This window comes from Vombatus ursinus, unplaced genomic scaffold (assembly GCF_900497805.2).
Source record: "Vombatus ursinus unplaced genomic scaffold, bare-nosed wombat genome assembly UNPS02001287.1, whole genome shotgun sequence".
Classification (NCBI taxonomy): Eukaryota; Metazoa; Chordata; class Mammalia; order Diprotodontia; family Vombatidae; genus Vombatus; species Vombatus ursinus.
This window is the reverse complement of record NW_020941065.1, coordinates 11010175-11029111: the sequence shown is the minus strand read 5'-3', so window position 1 is coordinate 11029111 and position 18937 is coordinate 11010175. Positions and strand designations below refer to the sequence as shown.

Below are 18937 nucleotides of genomic sequence, written 5' to 3'. Positions count from 1 at the left end.
AGAGGGAGGGAGAGAGAGAGATCCATTCCACCTATGATCCTGGCTGTGTTTCTTTGCCCCTTCTTTCTTGGGGGAGGATTGGTCAAGGAGAGTAGGGCCACAGGTCAGAGACTCCTCGTCCTGGAGCTGAGTGAGGAGATACCTGGTGGCAGTGGGCCAGTAAAGAGCCCTGTGCCCCCCATGGTCTCCCCCAAGTATCCACCACTGTCCACCTGGCCCTGAGAACCTCTGCCTAGGCTGTCCTCAAGCCAGAATGCTTACCCTGTAGATATTCATAGGTCTGGAGAGGGGTATAAGGAATGTACTGTCCTGAGGAGGCAGGGAGGCTTAGAAGAAAACCAGACCAGGAGATTGCCTGATGACTTTTGGAGGACTCCTGTTTTGGGGAGAGTGGGGGGGGGGTTACCTGAGGACTTGGAAACTGTGCACTTAGAAGGCCTGCTTCAGTCTCCTGCCTTCTGATCTTTACTTTCCTGGGCTTTGTGGGTATGCCTGTATGAGGAGGCCTGGGTTCAAATCCAGACTCAGATAAACTTCTCCAAGGTTCATTTCTTCATCTCTAAAATGGGGATAATGGGGGCAGCTAGGTGGCGCAGTGGATAGAGTACTGGCCCTGGAGTCAGGAGGACCTGAGTTCAGATTCAGCCTCAGACACTTGACACTAGCTGTGTGACCTTGGGCAAGTCACTTAACCCCATTGCCTAGCCAAAAAAAGAAAAGAAAAGAAAAAGAATAAAGTAGGGATAATAGTAACACAACTGCATAGGGCTGCTGTGAGATTTAGGTGAGACTGGACCTGGAGGCTCCCAAAGAACTCCCAGATAAGCAAATCTACCTATGCAGACTGCCTTCTCTGCAGCTTAGGGCTGGTTCTGAGAGCTCCCCAGGGTCACACAGTCAGTCTGGGTCAAAGGTGACCTCTGAACCCAGCTCTTCCTGGTTCTCCGGCCAGCTTTTAATCCACTGGGACATGATGTCTGCAAGTGAGAGAATATGTGTAAAGCTCTGGAAGGATTGTATAAATGTCAACTAATTATAATTAATTATTGTTATTCTCTATCAAAAGGAGCTAGGGCTCTACTCGGCTGTCCCTGGAACCTCAAAAGGAAGCAATAGAGAGTAGAGCCCTGGACTTGGAGGCAGTAATGCCTGAGTTTAAATCCCAGCTTTACCACTTAACTACCTGCATGACCTTGGGCAAGTCACTTAAGCTGTTAGGGCCTCAGTTTCCTCATCTGTCATAACTCTAGCCCCATGGACCTTAGAAGATGGATCAGCTTTAGCAGCCCCATCTGAGGCTGTGATGGTGAGGTCGCCTGAGATGACACGTTAGTCTGTGACACCCTTCTCCCCCCTCCCTCCAAAGAAGAGTTTTTCTTAAACCTAGTAAAATTCTCAGCTCAGTACCCTGTTGCCATCCACTGCTGGCTGGCCTCTGGGCCTATCTTGGGTTAACATTCTTAAGATTACTGTTGGCAGATTATTTTTATTAAGTTCCAAAAACCCAGTGGGCCCCATGAAAAAGGTACAGTTAGACTTCTTTCCTGCTGCTTTGATCAGAATTCTGATGAAACAATAGACCTCAGAGGGCTTGGGGTGTCCCGGGCTCTGAGAGAAAAGATGGGGTATCCCTGGCTCCAAGAGAGAGGATGGGGTGTCCTGGGCTGAAACAGAGAGGATGGGGTGTCCTGGGCTCTGAGAGAGAAGATGGGGCGGCCTGGGCTCTGAGGAGAGGATGGGGTGTCACGGGCTAGAGTGAGGGACAAATATTATTAAATGGAGGTGAACATTCCCAGCTCTGGGCTGTTTATCAGAGTCTCTTCGGGACTGTGGTGGTCACTGAGGATGTCTTATCTCCTCTGGTAGACTGTTGTCTTCTGGAAGGGAGAGGGTGGGGCTTTACTCAGTCTACACACCACCCCTTCCCGCCCGAATCATTAATTTACCCGTGCTCCCTGAGTGTTTATAGAATGAACAAAGGCACAGGTGCTGTTTGAGCAAAGGAAAGGAGATATTTGATCCTTTCTTTGATCAAGAGGACGTTGTTCTGAGCACAGCAAGGGAAGGAGAGCTGGCCACAGAAGACCTGGGCGTCAGGCGCCCTCTACCCTGCCCTCAGCAACTGTGTGACCCTGGGGGAGGCCTTGGGGGCTTCATCTTTTAAGGAATGAGAAGGTTAGACTAGGTGATCATCAAGGCCCTGACATCCCCTGTTCTAGGGCCCCTCCCAGCCCTGACATTCTATATTCCTCTCCTTGAGACCTTCCCAGCTCTGACATTGTATGATCCCATCATATAGCTCCCTCTTATCCCTAAATGAGGGCCTGCCATGATCTCTCAGTGTCTCTCCCCCAGGGACCTCAAGGGACCCCTAACTACTGACACACCTCACCATCTCCACACAAAGCTGACTTCATGCAGCTGCTTTCTGGGATGAGACAGAACAGACTCAGGCCTCAGACACAGCAGCTCTGAGGCATCCCCCTTCTTGACAGCATCTCTCCCTCCCTCTCTCTCCTCTCCCTCTCTATTCCTCCCTTCTCTCTCTCCCTCTTTCTCTTCTCTCTCTTTCTCCCTCCTTCCTCCTCTCTCCCTCTCCCTCTCCCTTTCTCCTCTCTCTCTCTCCCTCTCCCTTTCTGCTCTATCTCTTCCTCTCCCTTTCTCCTCTTTCCCTCCCTCCCCCTCTTCTCTCTCTCTCTCCCCTCCCCCTTTTCCCCCTCCCTCCTTCCTCTAGTCCCTTTTATGCTGTGTGAGTGAGTGACATCCCCCAGTGTGGTGCATGGGGGAGAGAGAAAAGACACAGCTTCTCTCCTCTGCTTGGGGCTGGGTTTGACTTGAGGCAGCAGGGAATGATTGGATAGAGAGCTGGACTCCTCATGTCCGGAAGACCTGGATTCAAGTCCTTTCTCTGCAATATAACTATGTGACCTTGAATAAGTCATTTGTCTTTTCAGGATCCCAAAGTAGGAGCTGATCTGCTGTTGGTTGAGGGTGTTTTCTCACCAGAGCTTCCCTACATTGATAAAATCATTCAGTTGAAGACATTTTAAAGTACCTACTATGTTCCAGGCACCATGCTAAGTACTGGGAATACAAAAACAGGCAAAGCAGAGGTGTGGGGAAAAAAGGGCAGAGGGGTGAGGAAGAAGGAAGTCTGAACTGAGCTAAATTATTATTACTATTTTTTAGGCAATCGGGGTTAAGTGACTTTCCCATGGTCAGCCAGTGTTAAGTGTCTGAGGCAGGATTTGAACTCAGGTCCTCCTGAGTCCAGGGCTGATGCTGTATCTACTGTGCCACCAGCTGCCCTGCTAAATTCTTAAAAACAGGAATTTCTCCAAATAGACACCGATAATTGTTATTACAGCGGACACTTAAGGTGTTAATGGGAATCATATAATTGTAGGGGGAAACTTGGAAATTTACTCCATGTCAAAGCTTGAAGGGACCTTAGAAATGATCTAGTCCATCTCCCCATTTTATAGAGGAGAAACTGAGTCCCACAGAGAGGTAGGGTAGCTTGCTCAAGGTTGCACAGATCGGACATAACAGACTTGGTTCCTCTGCCTTCCAATGCAGTGGTCTTTCCCCCTTACCATGTATTGCCTCCATCTCCCAGAGGAGTAGACTGAGGCTCAAAATGAGATCAGTTCAATTCAGTAAACATTTATTAAGTGCCTACTATGTGCTAAGCACTGTGCCGATCAGAGAATCATCTTTTAGAACCCGAGAGAGTGTAGAGATGGCCTCGTCTAACTCTGTCGTTTCACAGAGGCCCAGAGAGGGGAGAGGATATTCCCAGTGCCCCGCAGGTCAGTGAATGGCACAGGACTGTGCCACGAAGTCCAGCTCTCCTTGTCTGACAAGGTTTTCCCATTTCTCTGGGTGTGGCCGGCCGGCAGTAGGCGCCAAACTTGGGTGTCTCCCATCCCAGCTGGGCCTTCCAACGTTCTCCCTTGGAATGAGATCCCCAGCTGACTCCCTGGGCAGCTTGGCCTCTCCGTGGCTGGGTGTCCTGTTCCTTCTCTCACAGTGGAGCCCGTGGCCAGCTTCCCTCTCGGTCCAGCCTCCCATCTCTCCCAGCCATCGCTGCTTTCCAGGTTTCTCTTTCCCCTCTCAATGGGCACCTCTGTGTGACAGCGGAATATGCCAAGCCCCAGAAGGCTGAGCTGTTGGGGATTTTTTTTCTCTCCGGTTTTCTGTGTGCGGGGAGAAATGAAGAAAAATAACTCGAGGGCACAAAAAGCAATAACTCTTGACCTTTCAGAAATCCTTTAAGGCATATTAAATATTGCTTGTCCTAGTTTTAAATAAATAAACCAACCACTTAGAATATTTCATGGTTCACATCTCCGAGATTGTCAAGGCAATTTTAAGTCTTTTTTTTTTTAAATGGAAAAAGCCTTGGATTTGGACTCAAAGGACCTGAATTTGAATCTGTTGTTATCAGGATTCGAACTGCTTACTTGGGCAAGTGTCTTCCTCACTTTCTGCCTTAGTTTCCTCATCTGTAAGATGAGAGGGTTGGGGGGCAGCTAGGTGGCAACACATAACACTTACTAGCTGTGTGACCCTGGGCAAGTCATTTAAGCCCATTGCCTAACCAAAAAAAAAAAAAAGGTGAGAGGGTTGGTCTTGAGAGCCCTCTGATGTCCCTTCTACCTCTGGATCTGAGCCTGTACTCTTACGACTGGAATTCAAGGCTCAGCCCTACAGGCAAGTCACTTTCCTTGTTAACTAATGCCTCAGTTGCTTCATCTGCAGAATGGGAATGTGATCATCCTTGGTCTACCTCTGAGACCAGAGGGCTTTCTAAATCTAAATGCCCCAGGGAATGGGAGCTGTCCTTCCTTCTGACTTTACTCCCAATTTCTCTTGTCTCTAGTCTATTTGGCCAGAGGTGTTTGCGTGTTGTCTTCCGTTTAGACTGTGAGTTCCCTGAGGGCAGGGACTGGATTTTGCTGTTCTCTGGATCCCCAGCCCTTAGCACAGTGCCTGGCACATAACAGGCACTTAAATGCCTGCTTTGATGAATTCATCGTCCATTATCTTTTCAGATAATAGTGATAACCAACATTTCCTTGTGTTTTTAAGGTTGGCAAAGTGTTTTTAGATACACTCTTTCCTTTCAGACAACCCTCATATTGTGTCTATCTTAAAGACCATGGTATGGAAGGAGGAGTGCTGCTTTTTTCTTTAAAAAATTTTTTTTGTCTCGTTTTTACATCGCCTTTCTAAATATATCTCCTCCCCTACCCACTTCAGAGAGCCATCCATTTATGACAGAAAATACAAAGGGAAGAAAGAGAGAAGAGAAGGGGGGAAGGAGAGAAAGAGGGGTAGGGGAGACAGGGAGGGGAGGAGAGAGAGAGAGAGACAGAGAGAGAGAACAAAGACAGAGAGGGACGGGGGGAAGGTGGGGGAGGAAAGGAGGAGGGGAGGGAGAGTTCCAGCTTGCAGTTCAGCCAAACTACCCAATGGATCAACTCAGTCTGACAGTATATACATCTATCACATTCCCTAACCTCCCACCTCTGGGTGGTTGTCTTTTCAGCTGATGCTTAGAATAGGAGAAAGAACCCTGGACTTGGAATCCTTAAGCCCTGGATTCAGGTCCCAGCTTCACCACTCATTAGCTGTATGACTCTGGCCAAGTGGCTTTCCTTCTTTGCCTCAGTGCGCTCATCTGTAAAGTGGGGTTGATCATGCCTTCCCTGTTTTGTCTCTTGGGCTGCTGTAAGGATCAAAGGAGAGAGTTGTAGAAGTCATAAACCTTTTAGCACTGGAAAGGGCCCTAGAACCCATTGTGGGAAAGGCCTGGATTTGGAATCTGGAATCCTGGGCTCCAATCTTGGCTCTATACCTGAATGCCCATAGGACATGACCAAGCCCAGCACTTAGCACGGTGCCTGGCATGCATGCCGGCAAATGTTTGTTGACTGACTGACTGACTTACTCATGTATAAAGTGATCTGGGTAGACTGGATAATGTCAGGTACCCTTTTAGCTCTTAATCCTTTGATCATGCAGTGCTGTGGCCAGAAAGACACAGAGCCCTCAAACCTTTTGTACAGCGTCTCTGACAAATGGTCATTCAGCCTCTCCTTGAACACCTCCAATGAGGACTTGCCCACCACCTCTTGAGGCAATCCATGACCCTTTGAGACGGCTCTGGTTGTGAGGAAGATTTTGCTGACATCAGGCTGAAACTGGCCTCTTTGAAACTTCTAACCATTAGGCACTCAGATGGTGTTAGTGGCCAGGGAGCTGGATCTGAAGTCAGGAAGACCTGAGTTCATATCTTGCCTCAAGCACTTGCTGGCAGTGGGGCTCCGGGCATGCTAAGGGGCTCCTTTTATAACCTTGGGCAAATCCTCCCTGCTCCTGGCCTCGAAGGTCTTGCCAAGCTCTAGAACCAGGCTCCTATGACCCTGCTATGGCTTATGAGGCGCTTTCAAGAGACTTTGCTCCATAAAGTGAGCAGAACCAGGAGAACATTTTACACAGTAACAGCTGTGTTGTTTGATGACTAACGTTGATACATGTGAGTTGGACTGTTTCCTTCTTATTCTGAGAATCTGCGAAGGGTGATTCATTTTCTCCTTCAATTCTGGGAGTGACCAACTGATCATCACCTTTTAAAGCCATGATAATGAGGTTGATGATATTAGCTTCTCTTTATAGATCAATCAGTGAACAAGCATTTATTAAGCACCTACTGTATGCCAGGCACCATGCTAGGACTGGTGACACAAAATTAAAGAATAAAACAATCCTTCTCAAGGGGCTTATATTACTCCTTGTGTAAGCTTGAGCAAGTCACTCCCTCCTCTGGGCCTCAGTTTCTATAGAATGAGGAAGTTAGATGACCTGGCCTTGAAGGTCCTGCCAAGCTCTGGAACCAGGCTTCTAGCACTCCTCTCTGGCTTAAAGCACTTTAAAGAGCCTTTGCTCTTCGGGCTTTTCTTCTCTGTAAACTGAGGGAATTGGGCTCCGTGTCTTTCTGGCTGGAGTATTCCATGGGGCATAATAATAGCACTCCCCTTGAGAGTGAGGTTAAAATGAGATCATATTTGTAAAGCGCTTTGTAAACCTTAAAAACACTGTATAAATATTAGCTGTTGTTTTTCCTACTACTGTCTTCTGGGCCCAAGAAGCCTGAGTCTGTTCCCTCTTACATGCGACAATCCTTCACATACTTGGAGAAAGGCGATAACTGGGTTGAGATTAGATAGCATTGATTTGTGGTGGACCCAGCTGGGAAAGTTTATAACTTCCTCCAGGTCCGTTGTCTTCACATGAAAAGGAAGCAGATGGTGGGATTTATTTAGTCAGTAAGCATTAAGTGTCTACTATGTACTAGGCCCTGTCCTAAGTGCTGGGGATACAAAGAAAGGGAAAAGACTGCCCCTGCCTCCAAGGGGCTCACAGTCTAATGGGTAAGACAACAGGTAAGTAGGTATGTACAAACAAGCTATCTATAGGATATAGTGGGGATAATCCACAGAGGAAAGGCACCAAGATTAAGTGGGGTGAGGAAAGGTGTCTTGTAGAAGGCAGGATTTTAACTGGGACTTGAAGCCAGGAGGTAGTGATAAAGAGGGAGAGAATTCCAAGCACAGGGGACAGCCAGTGAAAATGCCCAGTCAGGAGATAGACTGTGTGGTGGGAGGAACAGCCAGGAGGCCAGTGTCACTGGATTAAAGAGTAGGATGTAAGAAGACTAGAAAGGTAGGAGGGAGCTAGGTTATGAAGGGCTTTGAATGCCAAACATCGTTTTGTGTTTGCTCCTGGAGGTATTAGGGAGACACTAGAGTTTATTGAGGAGGGGGTGACATGATCAGTCCTGTGCTTTAGGAAAATCCCTTTGGTGGCTGAGTGGAGGATGGATTGGAGTAGAGAGAGACTTGAGGCAGGCAGACCCACTAGCAGCGATTGCAGCAATCCAGGTGTGAGATGATGAGGGCCTGCACCATGGTGATAACAGCACCAGAGGAGAGAAGGGGGTGTATTTGAGAGGAGCTGCAGAAGTGAAATCAAACAGAGGTGTTGCAAAGGTGAAATGGACAAGAGATGGTGCAGAAGAGAAATTGACTAGAGATGTTGCAAAGATGGATATGGTGGGGTGAGAGCTAGTGAGGATTCCGGGATAACTCCTAGGCTGAGAGCCTGAGGGACTGCCTTTGACAGTAATATGGAAGGTGGAGGCAGGGAGCAGGTTTGGGGGAAAGATAATGAGTTCTGTTTTGGCTGTGTTAAGTTTCAGATGTCTTTGGAACATCCGGTTCAAGATGTCCAGTAGGCAATTAGAGATGTGAGACTGGAGATCAGGAGAGGAGTTAGGGCTGGATAAGTTGATCTGAGAGTCGTGAGCATAGAGATGATAATTGAATCTATGAGAGCTGATGAAATTACCAAGTAAAATAATATAAAGGGAGAAGAGAAGAGGGCCCAAGAAAGAGCCCTGTGGGACGTCTATGATTAGAGGTCACGGTCTCGATGAGGATCCAGCAAAGGAGACAGAGAAGGAGTGGTCAGATAAATTGGAGGAGAACCAGGACAGAGCAGTGTCCCAAAAACTTAGAGAGAGGAGACTATCAAGGAAAAGAAGGGGATCAGCAATGAGAGGTCAAGAAGAATGATAAGTGAGAAAAGACTATTATTAGATTTGGCAATTAAGAGATCATTGGCGTCATTCCCCATTGATAAATGGCCAAAGGATATGAACAGGCAGTTTTCATAAGAAATCAAAGCTGTTTATAGTCATGTGAAAAAATGTTCTAAATCACTATTGATGAGAGAAATGCAAATTAAAATAACTGTGAAATGATACCTCACCTATCAGATTGGCTAACATGACAGAAAAGGAAAATGACAAGGAGTTGTGGGAAAACTGGGACACTAATGCACTGTTGGTGGAGTTGTGAACTGATCCAGTGGTTCTGGAAAACAATTTGGAACTATGCCCAAAGGGCAACCAAACTTTGCATACTTTTTGACCCAGCATTACCACTACTAGGTCTGTATCCCAAAGAGATTAAAAAAAAAAAAGGGAAAAGGACTATATATTCAAAAATATTTATAGCAGCACCTTTTGTGGTGGCAAAGAATTGGAAATTGAAGGGATGTCCATCAATTGGGGAATGGCTGAACAAGTTGTAGTATGTGAATGTAATGAAATACTATTGTGCTATAAGAAATGACGAGCAGGATGATTTCAGAAAAATCTGGAAAGATTTACATGAACTGATGCTGAGTGAAGTGAACAGAAACAGAACATCGTACACAGTAACAGCAATATGACTGTGATGGAGTAATATTGTACTATAAGAAATGACAAGCATGATGGTTTCAGAAAAACCTGGAAAGACATATTAACTGATGGCAAAGTGAAGTGAGCAGAACCAGGAGAACATTGTACACAGTAACAAAAAAAATTCTAATTATAATCAACTGTGAATGACTTAGCTATTTGCAGCAATACAGTGATTCAGGACAATTCTGAAGGACATATGATGAAAAATGCTGTCCACCTCCAGAGAGGGAACTGATGGAATCTGAGTACAGATTGAAGCATTATTTTTTCCCTTTCTTTATTTTTCTTGCTTTTTTTTGCCGCATTGCTAATATGGAAATCAATTTTGCATCATTTCACATGTGTAATTGATATCACATTTCTTGCCTTCTCAAAAGGTGGGGATAGAACAGGCAGGAAGAAGAGAGTTTAGAACTCAGAATTTTTTAAAAAAATGCTAAAAATAAATAATAAATCTAGTTTTTGAAAAAAGAGAAAGAGATCATTGGCAACTTTGCAGAGAGCAGTTTTAGTTGAATGAAACCAGACTGAAGAGAGTGAGAGGAAGACACAGACACTAAGTGTAGATGGCCTTCCTCGGGAGTTTAGCCATGAAAGAAAAAAGAGATATAGGACAATATAGTTTGTGGGATTAGATGGATCAAGTGAGGGCTTTTTGAGGCTGTAATTCAGGGTTGGCCTTTGACAAGGCCTAACTGGTGATAAGACACCACAGCAAGTGATTGGAGAATAGAAGGTGATGTCAAATTGAACTGGTTCACCAAGGGCTTGACATTGGGAAGGGAAGAGAGTACAATCCATCCATGGGGATATGCCCATTCCTCTCACTTATTGCTGATGTAATTGTCGTTTCCCAGAAAGGCCTTGGTCAATCCAAATTTTGCTTATGGGTTGAAACATCATGTACAGTGGAAAATTCACTGGATTTGGAGTAAATGGCCTTGCCTTTGAATACTAGTTCTACTGAAAAAAAATCAAACAGATAGTTGCAGATAGATACTTCTTTTCTCCAGGTTAACTTCCCCAGTTCCTCCAGTCACTTCCCATGGTATGAGGTCAAGGCCTGTGGGCATCTTGGTCTCCCTCTTTTAGACACTATGGATCTGATCATAAACTGTGGCTCCCAGAACTGAGCCCATTAATCGGTATGTCATCTGATCCGGTCATGGAATGGTGGGACCATCACTTCCCTGGTGCTGGCCATCATGCTTCCCTCCCTTAATGCGTTTGGAGGTCAGATCAGATCCTTGGCTGCCACTGTGGACGGTGATTGAGCTTACAGCCCTCTAACCCTCCCAGGTGGTCTTCAGATGAACTGCTCTAAGTTTCGTTGAAACGTGACCAAAAGAAGAATTAGAAGAAGCCAAATAACTTTGGCAGGTGGAAACTCAATACACTCTTTTTGCTTACAGACAGTGCCAAATAGGAAATGTTCACAAGTTCTAGGAATTAATCTGCTGTGTCGTTTTGAGAAAAGGGTGCAGTTTCAGAGACCATTGGGTCATAGATTTAAAGCTGGAAGTGATATTAAATAATCTAGTCCATGCTTTTCGTTTTAAAAATGAAGAAACTGAAGCCCGAAGAGTCTAAGTGGTCCAGGGTCACAGCTAATGAGTCTGAGGCAGGATTTGAATTCGGCTCTTCCTGACTCCAAGCCCGGTTGTGTTGGACTCTTTGTGACTTCATGGACTTACCCATGGGGTTTTCTTAGCAAAGATAGTGAAGTATTCCCTTTTCCCATTTCCTTTCCCAGTGTGTCCTCATTTTACAGATGAGAAACTGAGGCAAATAGAGCTTAAGTGAGTTGCCTAGGGTCACAAAGCTATTAGGTGTCTGCGGTTGGATTTGAACTCAGATCTTCCCGACTGCAGGCCTGGTGGTCTATGCACTATGGCACCACTTAGCTTCCCCCAAGCCTAGCACCTGAGCAGTATTCCTTGGCAGTTACTTAGATGGTCAATAGACCAGGATTAGGATGAGAAATGAACAGCAGTCGTGGAATCATGCGACAGGAACTTCTGGGCTCGGAGCCAGAAATCTGACTGATCAGATGCTACCTCTCAGTGTGAACTCTGGGCCTCAGTTTCCCCATCATCAAAGGAGGTTGTTGGAGTAGGCTATTGGCTCCTACTCTGTGGGCCCTGAACTCTGGGACTGGGTGGGGAGGGCAGGGATGGCAATGGTATGCTAGAGTTATTATTGGCATTATTGAGTACATCCGTGTCCTGGCCAGATGGTCAAGTGACTCAGGATTAGTGTAGACTGAATAAATCATCTGGTTTGCACACACACAAAACCATTTTTCAAAGGAATAGAAATACTTAATGCTGAAGAAAGTACAGTTTCATTAGTACAGGTCTTCTTGTATTTCCTCAGATACAGGCACTGTCATGGGGATAGAGGAAAGGGAGGGAGGTCTGAAACCTTTGTGTAGGTTGGACACCTCTGGTCTGTACAGTCTTTAAAGCCCCTCCCAGCTCTGCCATTCTCTGTTCTAAGGCCCCTCCCAGCCCTGACATCCCCTGTTCTAAGGCCCCTCTCAACTCTGACATCCCCTGTTCTCAGGTCTCTCCCAGCTCTGACATCCCCTGTTCTGAGGCCCCTCCCAGCTCTGACATCCCCTGTTCTGAGGCCCTCCCCACCTCTGACATTCCCTGTTCTAGGCTCCTTCCAGCTCTGACATTCACTATTCCCAGGTCCCTCCCAGCCCTGACATCCTCTGTGCTCAAGCCCCTCCACTTCTCTGTTCTAAGGTCTCTCTCAGCTCAGACATCCCCTGTTCTCAGGCCCCTCTCAGCTCTGACGTTCTCTGTTCCAAGGGCCCTCCTTGACCTCATTCTCCATGATTCTTTCCAAATACAAAAATTGATTAAGTGTGCTGTGCAGAGCCTTGGGTTTAGCCATTACAGAGTTTAAATAAAACATGGTTCCTATACTCAAGGAAATCACTTGGTAGGGGGGTAAAATATAAAACCATTAACAGATTAGCCACCCTTGAGAGGCGCACAGGACGCCGTGTTGTTAGTATGGAGCATGGAAGGACCGAGGGGTCCTTGTGGAATGTCAGCATGTAAGCAGGAGAAGGGGCGGGGGGAGGGGTGCCAGGTTGGGCAAGGCCTTGAATGCCAGATAGAAGATTCTTCTAGGAGACCTTAGAGGTCAGAGTTCAGCCCCTTCATTTTCCAGGTGAGCGCACCAAGGCCTAGAGAGGTGCCTGAGACAGAATTTGAACCCTGGTCTTCCTGACTGCCGAGTCCGGCGCTCCCATCTCTGCAGTATCATGCTACCCCTCACCATTCTCTGTAGCCAGCTCCTGAGATTTTCCTCCTTATCCCTGAGTGATATCAGGGGGCGGGAGTGGCACCTGCCACCTGTGATTACCATCCAGCCATGACTCTTTCTTTCCCTCTCTCACTCATTCTCTCTCTTTCTCTCTTTTCAGGAGGTTGGCAGTGATGAAGACCGAAAATTAAATCTCAGGTAAGTGTCCAAATGGCATCATCCACCTAGCCCTTGATCCTGCCTTAAGTGTGTCCGGAATCCCAGGCTTCCAAGGCCAAGCCTGAGCCAGGCCTGCCACGGACGTCCATGTCCAGTTACAGAGTCCCTTCCTCATGTGAAACCCTCCAAAATTGCAGCCACCCGATTTCCTGCTCCTGGCACTTTCCTGGGTTTGGGAGAACTTAACTTTTGCTGCTCTCTTTATCAAAACAAGCAAACAAAAAAAATCGAGCTATAACCTCTCATTATCATATGTGCTAACACGTGGACACGAGTGCGTATCCTTTGGGCAGAGAGACCTGTTCTGCGGTTTGGGTCTGTTTGTTTTCTAAAAGTCTCAAGCTTTGTTATGATCGGGGCCCTGGGAACCAAAGGGAAAGTGGAGGGTCAGTGTGGTGCAGAGGAAGGAGGGCTGGAAAGAAGCTCCTTATCTCCTCTCTGGGCCTCAGTTTCTTCATCTGTAAAAGGAAGGAGTCAGACTAGATGAGCTCCCAGGCCCCTTCTGCCTCCAAATCAATGATGCTCTACTCCTACCTGTGTTCAAATGACCTTGGATAAATCTTTAACTTCTGGGCTTCAGTTTCCCCCTCTGTAAAATGTGAGAGTTAGACTAGGTGACCTATAGTCAATCAAATCAGTCAACAACAAGTAAATATGCCTGTATGTTAGGTGCTATAAAACAAAAGGTTTGGATTAATTGACCCCTAAAATCCAGGGCAACTAGGTGGCGCCATAGTACATAGAAGGCCAGGCCTGAAGTTTGAACCTGAGTTCAAATGTAGCCTCTTACTAGCTGGGTGACCCTGGGCAAGTCATTTCACCCTGTTTGCCTCAGTTTCCTCATCTGTAAAATGAACTGGAGAAGGAAATGGCAAACACCTATAGTATCTTTGCTAAGAAAACCCCAAATTGGGTCACAGAATGTCATGTGTGACTGATAATGACTGAACAACAACAAAATCCCATCTAGGATCCTATAATATTGGGAAGAAAAGAAGGGAATAAGCATTTATATAGTATCTATTGTGTGCTGGGCACTTTTTACAAACATCTCATTTGGACCTCACAGTAGCCCTTCGAGGTAGGGACTATTATCCCCATTTTACAATTGAGGAAATTGAGACAAACAGTGGTCGAGTGACTTGCCCAAGGTTATACAACTAAAAAGTGTCTGAAGCCAGATTTGAACTCAGGTCTTCTTGACTCTAAGCCTAACAATCTACCCCTTACGTCCCCTAACTGCCAGAGACTGAAGTGTCACTGGTGGTCTCTTAGAGGAAAACCTGGTCTCATTCTGTGAGAATTGCATATCTCAAGCCAGAAGGGACCTTATGTGTCCTTTATGGAGTCATTTACAGAATAACGGAGGTGGAATTTGAACCCAGGCTTCTGTGTTTAGAGCTCTGAGTTTGGTAGTGGGTTGAAGAGGCCAGTGTGACCCTGTGGAATGAAGCCAGGCCTGCCTGGGGGTGTGTGTGTGTGTGTGTGTGTACGCGCGTGTGCACGCGGGTAGGAAAAAATTATCTTTGTTGTCAACTTTGCACGGAAAATATCTTTGGCTCTCCTGAATAGGGAGAGGCAGGGACATCAATAAAGTCTGTTTTCCTTTGCTCGGGCTCTTGTGTTTTCAGGGTGAAAGAACGCTGGATCTAGGATTAGCCCCACCCTTGAGCTCCTCCGGAGGCTCAGACCTGGTGTAGAAATGCTGGGACACTGAGGTTTCCAAGGGAGGGCAGTAAGGGACCACAGTAGAGGTGGCCAGAGGAACTTCCTTGATGACTTAGTGTTTGGGAATGAGGGTGGAGGGTGGAGCATAGAAAAGCAGAAATCTGTTTGGGAATCTCCTGATCTTTATAGAAAAAGAGGAATTGGGAGTGGGGCCTTGGTAGAAAAACCTGTGGCTGGGAAAGTTAAGAAAGGAGAGTCTTCAGGCCAAGTTGGCCATCTCACTTTCTAAGTGAGTCAGTGAGGTCTCAGTTCCTTCATTTGTAAAGTGAGGGGATGGACTCCGTGACCTCTAAGGCCCCTCCCAGCCCTGCCATCTCCTGTTCTAAAGCCCCTCCAGCCCTGCCATCCCCTGTTCTAAGCCCCCTCCTAGCCCTGACATCCAGCTCTGACATCCTCTGCTCTAAGGCTCCTCCCAGCCCCAACATCCCCTGTTTTAAGGCCCCTCCCAGCCCTGACATCCCTTGTTCTGAGGCCCCTCCAGCCCTGATATCCCTTGTTCTAAGGCCCCTCCCAGCCCTGACATTCCTTGTTCTTTGGCCCCCTTCAGACCCTCCCAAACTCTGACATTCTTTGCCTTAACACCCATGGAGAGTCTAGCTCAAGGGTCTTCTCTTAATTGCCCCGGCAGTTTGTCAGGGCTTGGGGTCCCTTGGGTAATCTCGACCTGTCCTTCTCTGTCCTGCCGAGGAGACATCTTTGACCGCTGCATCAGAAATACCACAGAATCACAGAGTTGGGGGGCTGGAAAGGACCTTGGCACCATCTTGACCAACCCATCCTGCTAAGGGAATCCTCACTATTTCTGAGCATTATTTTTGCTTGTAGAAAACCTCACTTCACTAACAAGTTTGATTTAAAACAAAAGAAAAAAAAAGGAAGAAATGACAACCAGTACTGAGTTCTCAGCTGAGCCCTGTGGTACAACGATGGTGGCCTTGTTTTCTGAACTTACAGTTTAGGACTAGAAATCCTCATTTTTTCAGAAGAGGAAACTGAGACTCAAAAAGGGGAAACATTCCCTCCCACAACTCCTCAAAACAAAGGATGTCTAGACCATCCCGTCCCATCCCTTTCTGCCCCTGCTTCCCAGACACCTGGGGCGAGGCTCCTTCCTCCCTGTGACTTTGAACATCACTTAAACTCTCTGGGTCTCGGGTTCTTCATGTTAAAAAAAAACTCTATACTTTGTGACCCTGGGCAAGTCACTTAACTCCAATTGCCTAAAAATAAAAAAAAAATTTTTTAAATTAAAAAAGAAAACACTATGAAAGAAACATGGAAGAGGTGCTCTATTTCCAGGCCAGGTCTTGGGTTCTAGAATCTACACCTTGTATGACATTGGACAAGTCATTTCATTTCATGAATGACTGAATGAGTGAGCCCTTCTGAAGCCTTTATCATGTGCCAGGTGCCATCCCCAAGCCTTTGGGCATGACGAATGCAAACAAAGACAATGCCTGGCTCCAGGAGCATCCTATCTATTGGGAGAGACCATGCCTATTGGTGCCCAGGGATGGGTAGTCACCAAGCTGGGGAGTGGACCCTTAGGGAAGTAGACTGGCCACCCTTTGGGGCAGGGACTGTCTTTCGCCTTTCTTTGTATCCCCACTTTAGCAGAATGCCTGGCACAGGGCGCTGTTTTTCGGTCATTTCAGTCATATCTGACTCTCCGTGACCCCATTTGGGGTTTTCTTGGCAAAGCTACTGGAGTTGCCATTTCTTTCTTGAGTTCATTTTACAGATGAGGAAACTGAGGCAAACAGGGTGAAGTGACTTGCCCGGGGTCACACAGCTAGTAAGTGTCTGAGGCTGGATTTGAACTCAGGTCTTCCCGACTCTGGGCCCCAGCTCTGTGCACTTCTGACTCAGCTGAAATCTCATCTTCTTCAGGAAGTCTTTATTCCCTCTCCTCCCCATAGTGTCTTCCCTCTGAGATCACCTTCCATTTACACTGTGTGTGTGTGTGTGTGTGTGTGTGAGTGTGAGTGTGTGTGTGTGTGTGTGTGTATAATGTATGTAGTTGTTCACATGTTGTCTCACCCATTAGAATGTGAGCTCTTTGAGGGCAGGGGCCACGTTTTTGCCTTTCTTTGTACCCTCAGCTCTTAGCACAGAGCTTGGCATATAGAAAGCGCTTAATCGATGCATGTGGATTGGCTACCATCCCTCTGCCCATCTCATTTCTTGTCACTTCCTTGGACACAGTCCCCGTTGGGCTCCAGCTGGCCCGCTGGGATGGGCGATTTCAAGCCGGGCCATCTGGTCTCTCATTTTACTGAGGAGGCCCAGAGAGGGAAAGAACTTGGTGAAGGTCACACAGCCAGGAGGAGTCCTGTGCAGGCTGTGCAACCTTTGCCCAGGTGGAGGTGAGAACAGGGAGCCTGCTGGGCATGGGAGACCACCTGGGCAAAGTGGCTCCAGTTCCCACTTCTTACAAGAAGTCTTTCCTGATTCCCAACCTTTGTTAACACATTCTCCCTCCTATAATAAGTTGGTGTTATTTTTTTACACATTCAGTATTTGTTAACCTCTGTTCCGCTTGTGGTCCCCCGGTAGGATGTAAGCTTCTTGAAGGCGACAGAGACTTTGTCAACTTCGGGGTTCATCTTCCTGGCCCCTATCACAGTGTTTGGCATGTAGCAGGTGCTTAATAAATGCTGAATGGGGGTGGGTGGGGTGGGGAATAGTTCTTCATCAGGGAAGCCCCTGCCTCCTGAGTGACAAGTGAAGGGATATTTAATGCTGCCCCCAGTCTGGTAGGATGCGCATCCTGGTGGAATCATTTAGAGTTTAGGCAATTTCTTTAATCACTTTGCTGTTTGAGGAACAGCTCAGCCCAGACATCCCCTGAGTGCTGGTAGAGTAACAGGATTCCCTCTCTTCTTCCTCCGTCTTCTTCGTCCTCCTCCCTACCTTCCCCCTTCCTTCCTTCTCAGTGTTGCTACCTGTTCCTGAATATGCCTTTTCAGAGGTTGGCATCCTCGCTGCCCACAGGTGTTGAGAAGCAGATGGTCCTGCTGGCAGCCAGGCTCCGGCTTCCTTCCCATCAGGGGACTAGTCAGGGTTTGGTGGGAAACGTTGTTCTGATGTAGTCAGGGCACCGGGAAGTCGAGTCAGGTATGGAGCCATAGGAGAGTGGTACCAGGATCAGGCTTGGCTCTTTCCTCAGCACTTGTAGGGCATGTGAACTCAGAAAAAAGAACTATTAATGGAACACATTTCCCCCTTTTCTTTTCGAAACCTGGGCCAGGAAACTTTTAGCCCTAAAATCTCTTTAGAGGAGTTAAGATTTAAGACTGGGGCTGCCCACCTACTTTACAGATAAAGACACCAAGGTCCAGAGAGGATAAGTGATCATGGATCACAGGGGCAGCTAGGTGGCGCAGTGGATAGAGCACTGGCCCTGAAGTCAGGAGGACCTGAGTTCAAATCCAGCCTCAGACTAAACACTTAACACTTACTAGCTGTGTGACCCTGGGCAAGTCACTTAACCTCAATTGCCTAAAAACAAAAAAAAACAAAAAACAAAAAAAAAGATCATGGATCACAACTGGAAGGGACCTCAGGGGCCAACGAGACAAATCCCCTCATTTTACAGAAGAAGAAACTGAGGCCCAGGGAGCTGAAGTACACTGAGAGGCAGCTTGGTACAATGGTTAGAGTTCTAATCTTGAAGTCAGTTGGATCTGAGGTTGAATCCCACCAATGACACTCACTGGCTGTGTGACCCTGAGCAAGTCACTTAACCTTTGTCTGCCTCAGTTTCCTTATCTGTTAAATGATGATAATAGCGCCTACTTCACCCGGGTGCTGTGATAATCAAATGAGACATTATATGTAAGGGCCTTTGAAAACTTTAAAGTATTATTATTATTTAAAATTATATTAATTGTAATATAAAATATAAAATTATATCAATTATTAATAATTAAAATTATTTAAAGTGTTCTTGTTATTGTTAGGTTGTCATACATAGAGTAAATATTTAGCAAGGCCAGTATCTGAGCTCAGATCTTGTGAATTGTAAGTTCTGTACTCTCTCCACTGATTTTGCATGGGTTCTAAGGATTCAGTCAGTCCTAAGTGGGAATTATTCCAGTCTTAAAAGAGCAGAGCCAAGTTGGGATTCCCAGTGAGCTTCCCTTGTCTCCCCTCAGATCCCATCCCTGGAGCCTGGATGATCATGAGTTCAGAGGGATGTTATAGATGAAATTCATGGGCCAGGGAAGGGTGAATTAGGCCAGATGACACCCAAGGATTTGATGTTCCTAGGAAAACTGTTTAACCATCTGTGTTCCCAAGATTCTGTGTTCTACGGTTCCAAGAACCTCTCTTCCTTTTTTTTTTTTTTTTTTTTTTAGCATCAGGATTTCTTTATTAGGATATCCTGTG

The 18937-nt window shown here is 46.6% G+C and overlaps 1 protein-coding gene across 3 annotated transcripts in view; it reads left to right on the top strand.

The window, feature by feature from the left end:
- Nucleotides 1-18937, top strand: part of SSH1 (slingshot protein phosphatase 1) — a 101835-nt gene that overhangs the window by 1003 nt on the left and 81895 nt on the right. For 2 of the 3 annotated variants that reach the window (XM_027864144.1, XM_027864153.1), the window contains one exon: nucleotides 12759-12796. In XM_027864144.1, the coding sequence (XP_027719945.1) occupies nucleotides 12759-12796 (38 nt within the window). Of the gene's footprint in view, nucleotides 1-12758; nucleotides 12797-18937 lie in introns of those variants that run through there. The other variant, XM_027864161.1, reaches the window with a different exon arrangement.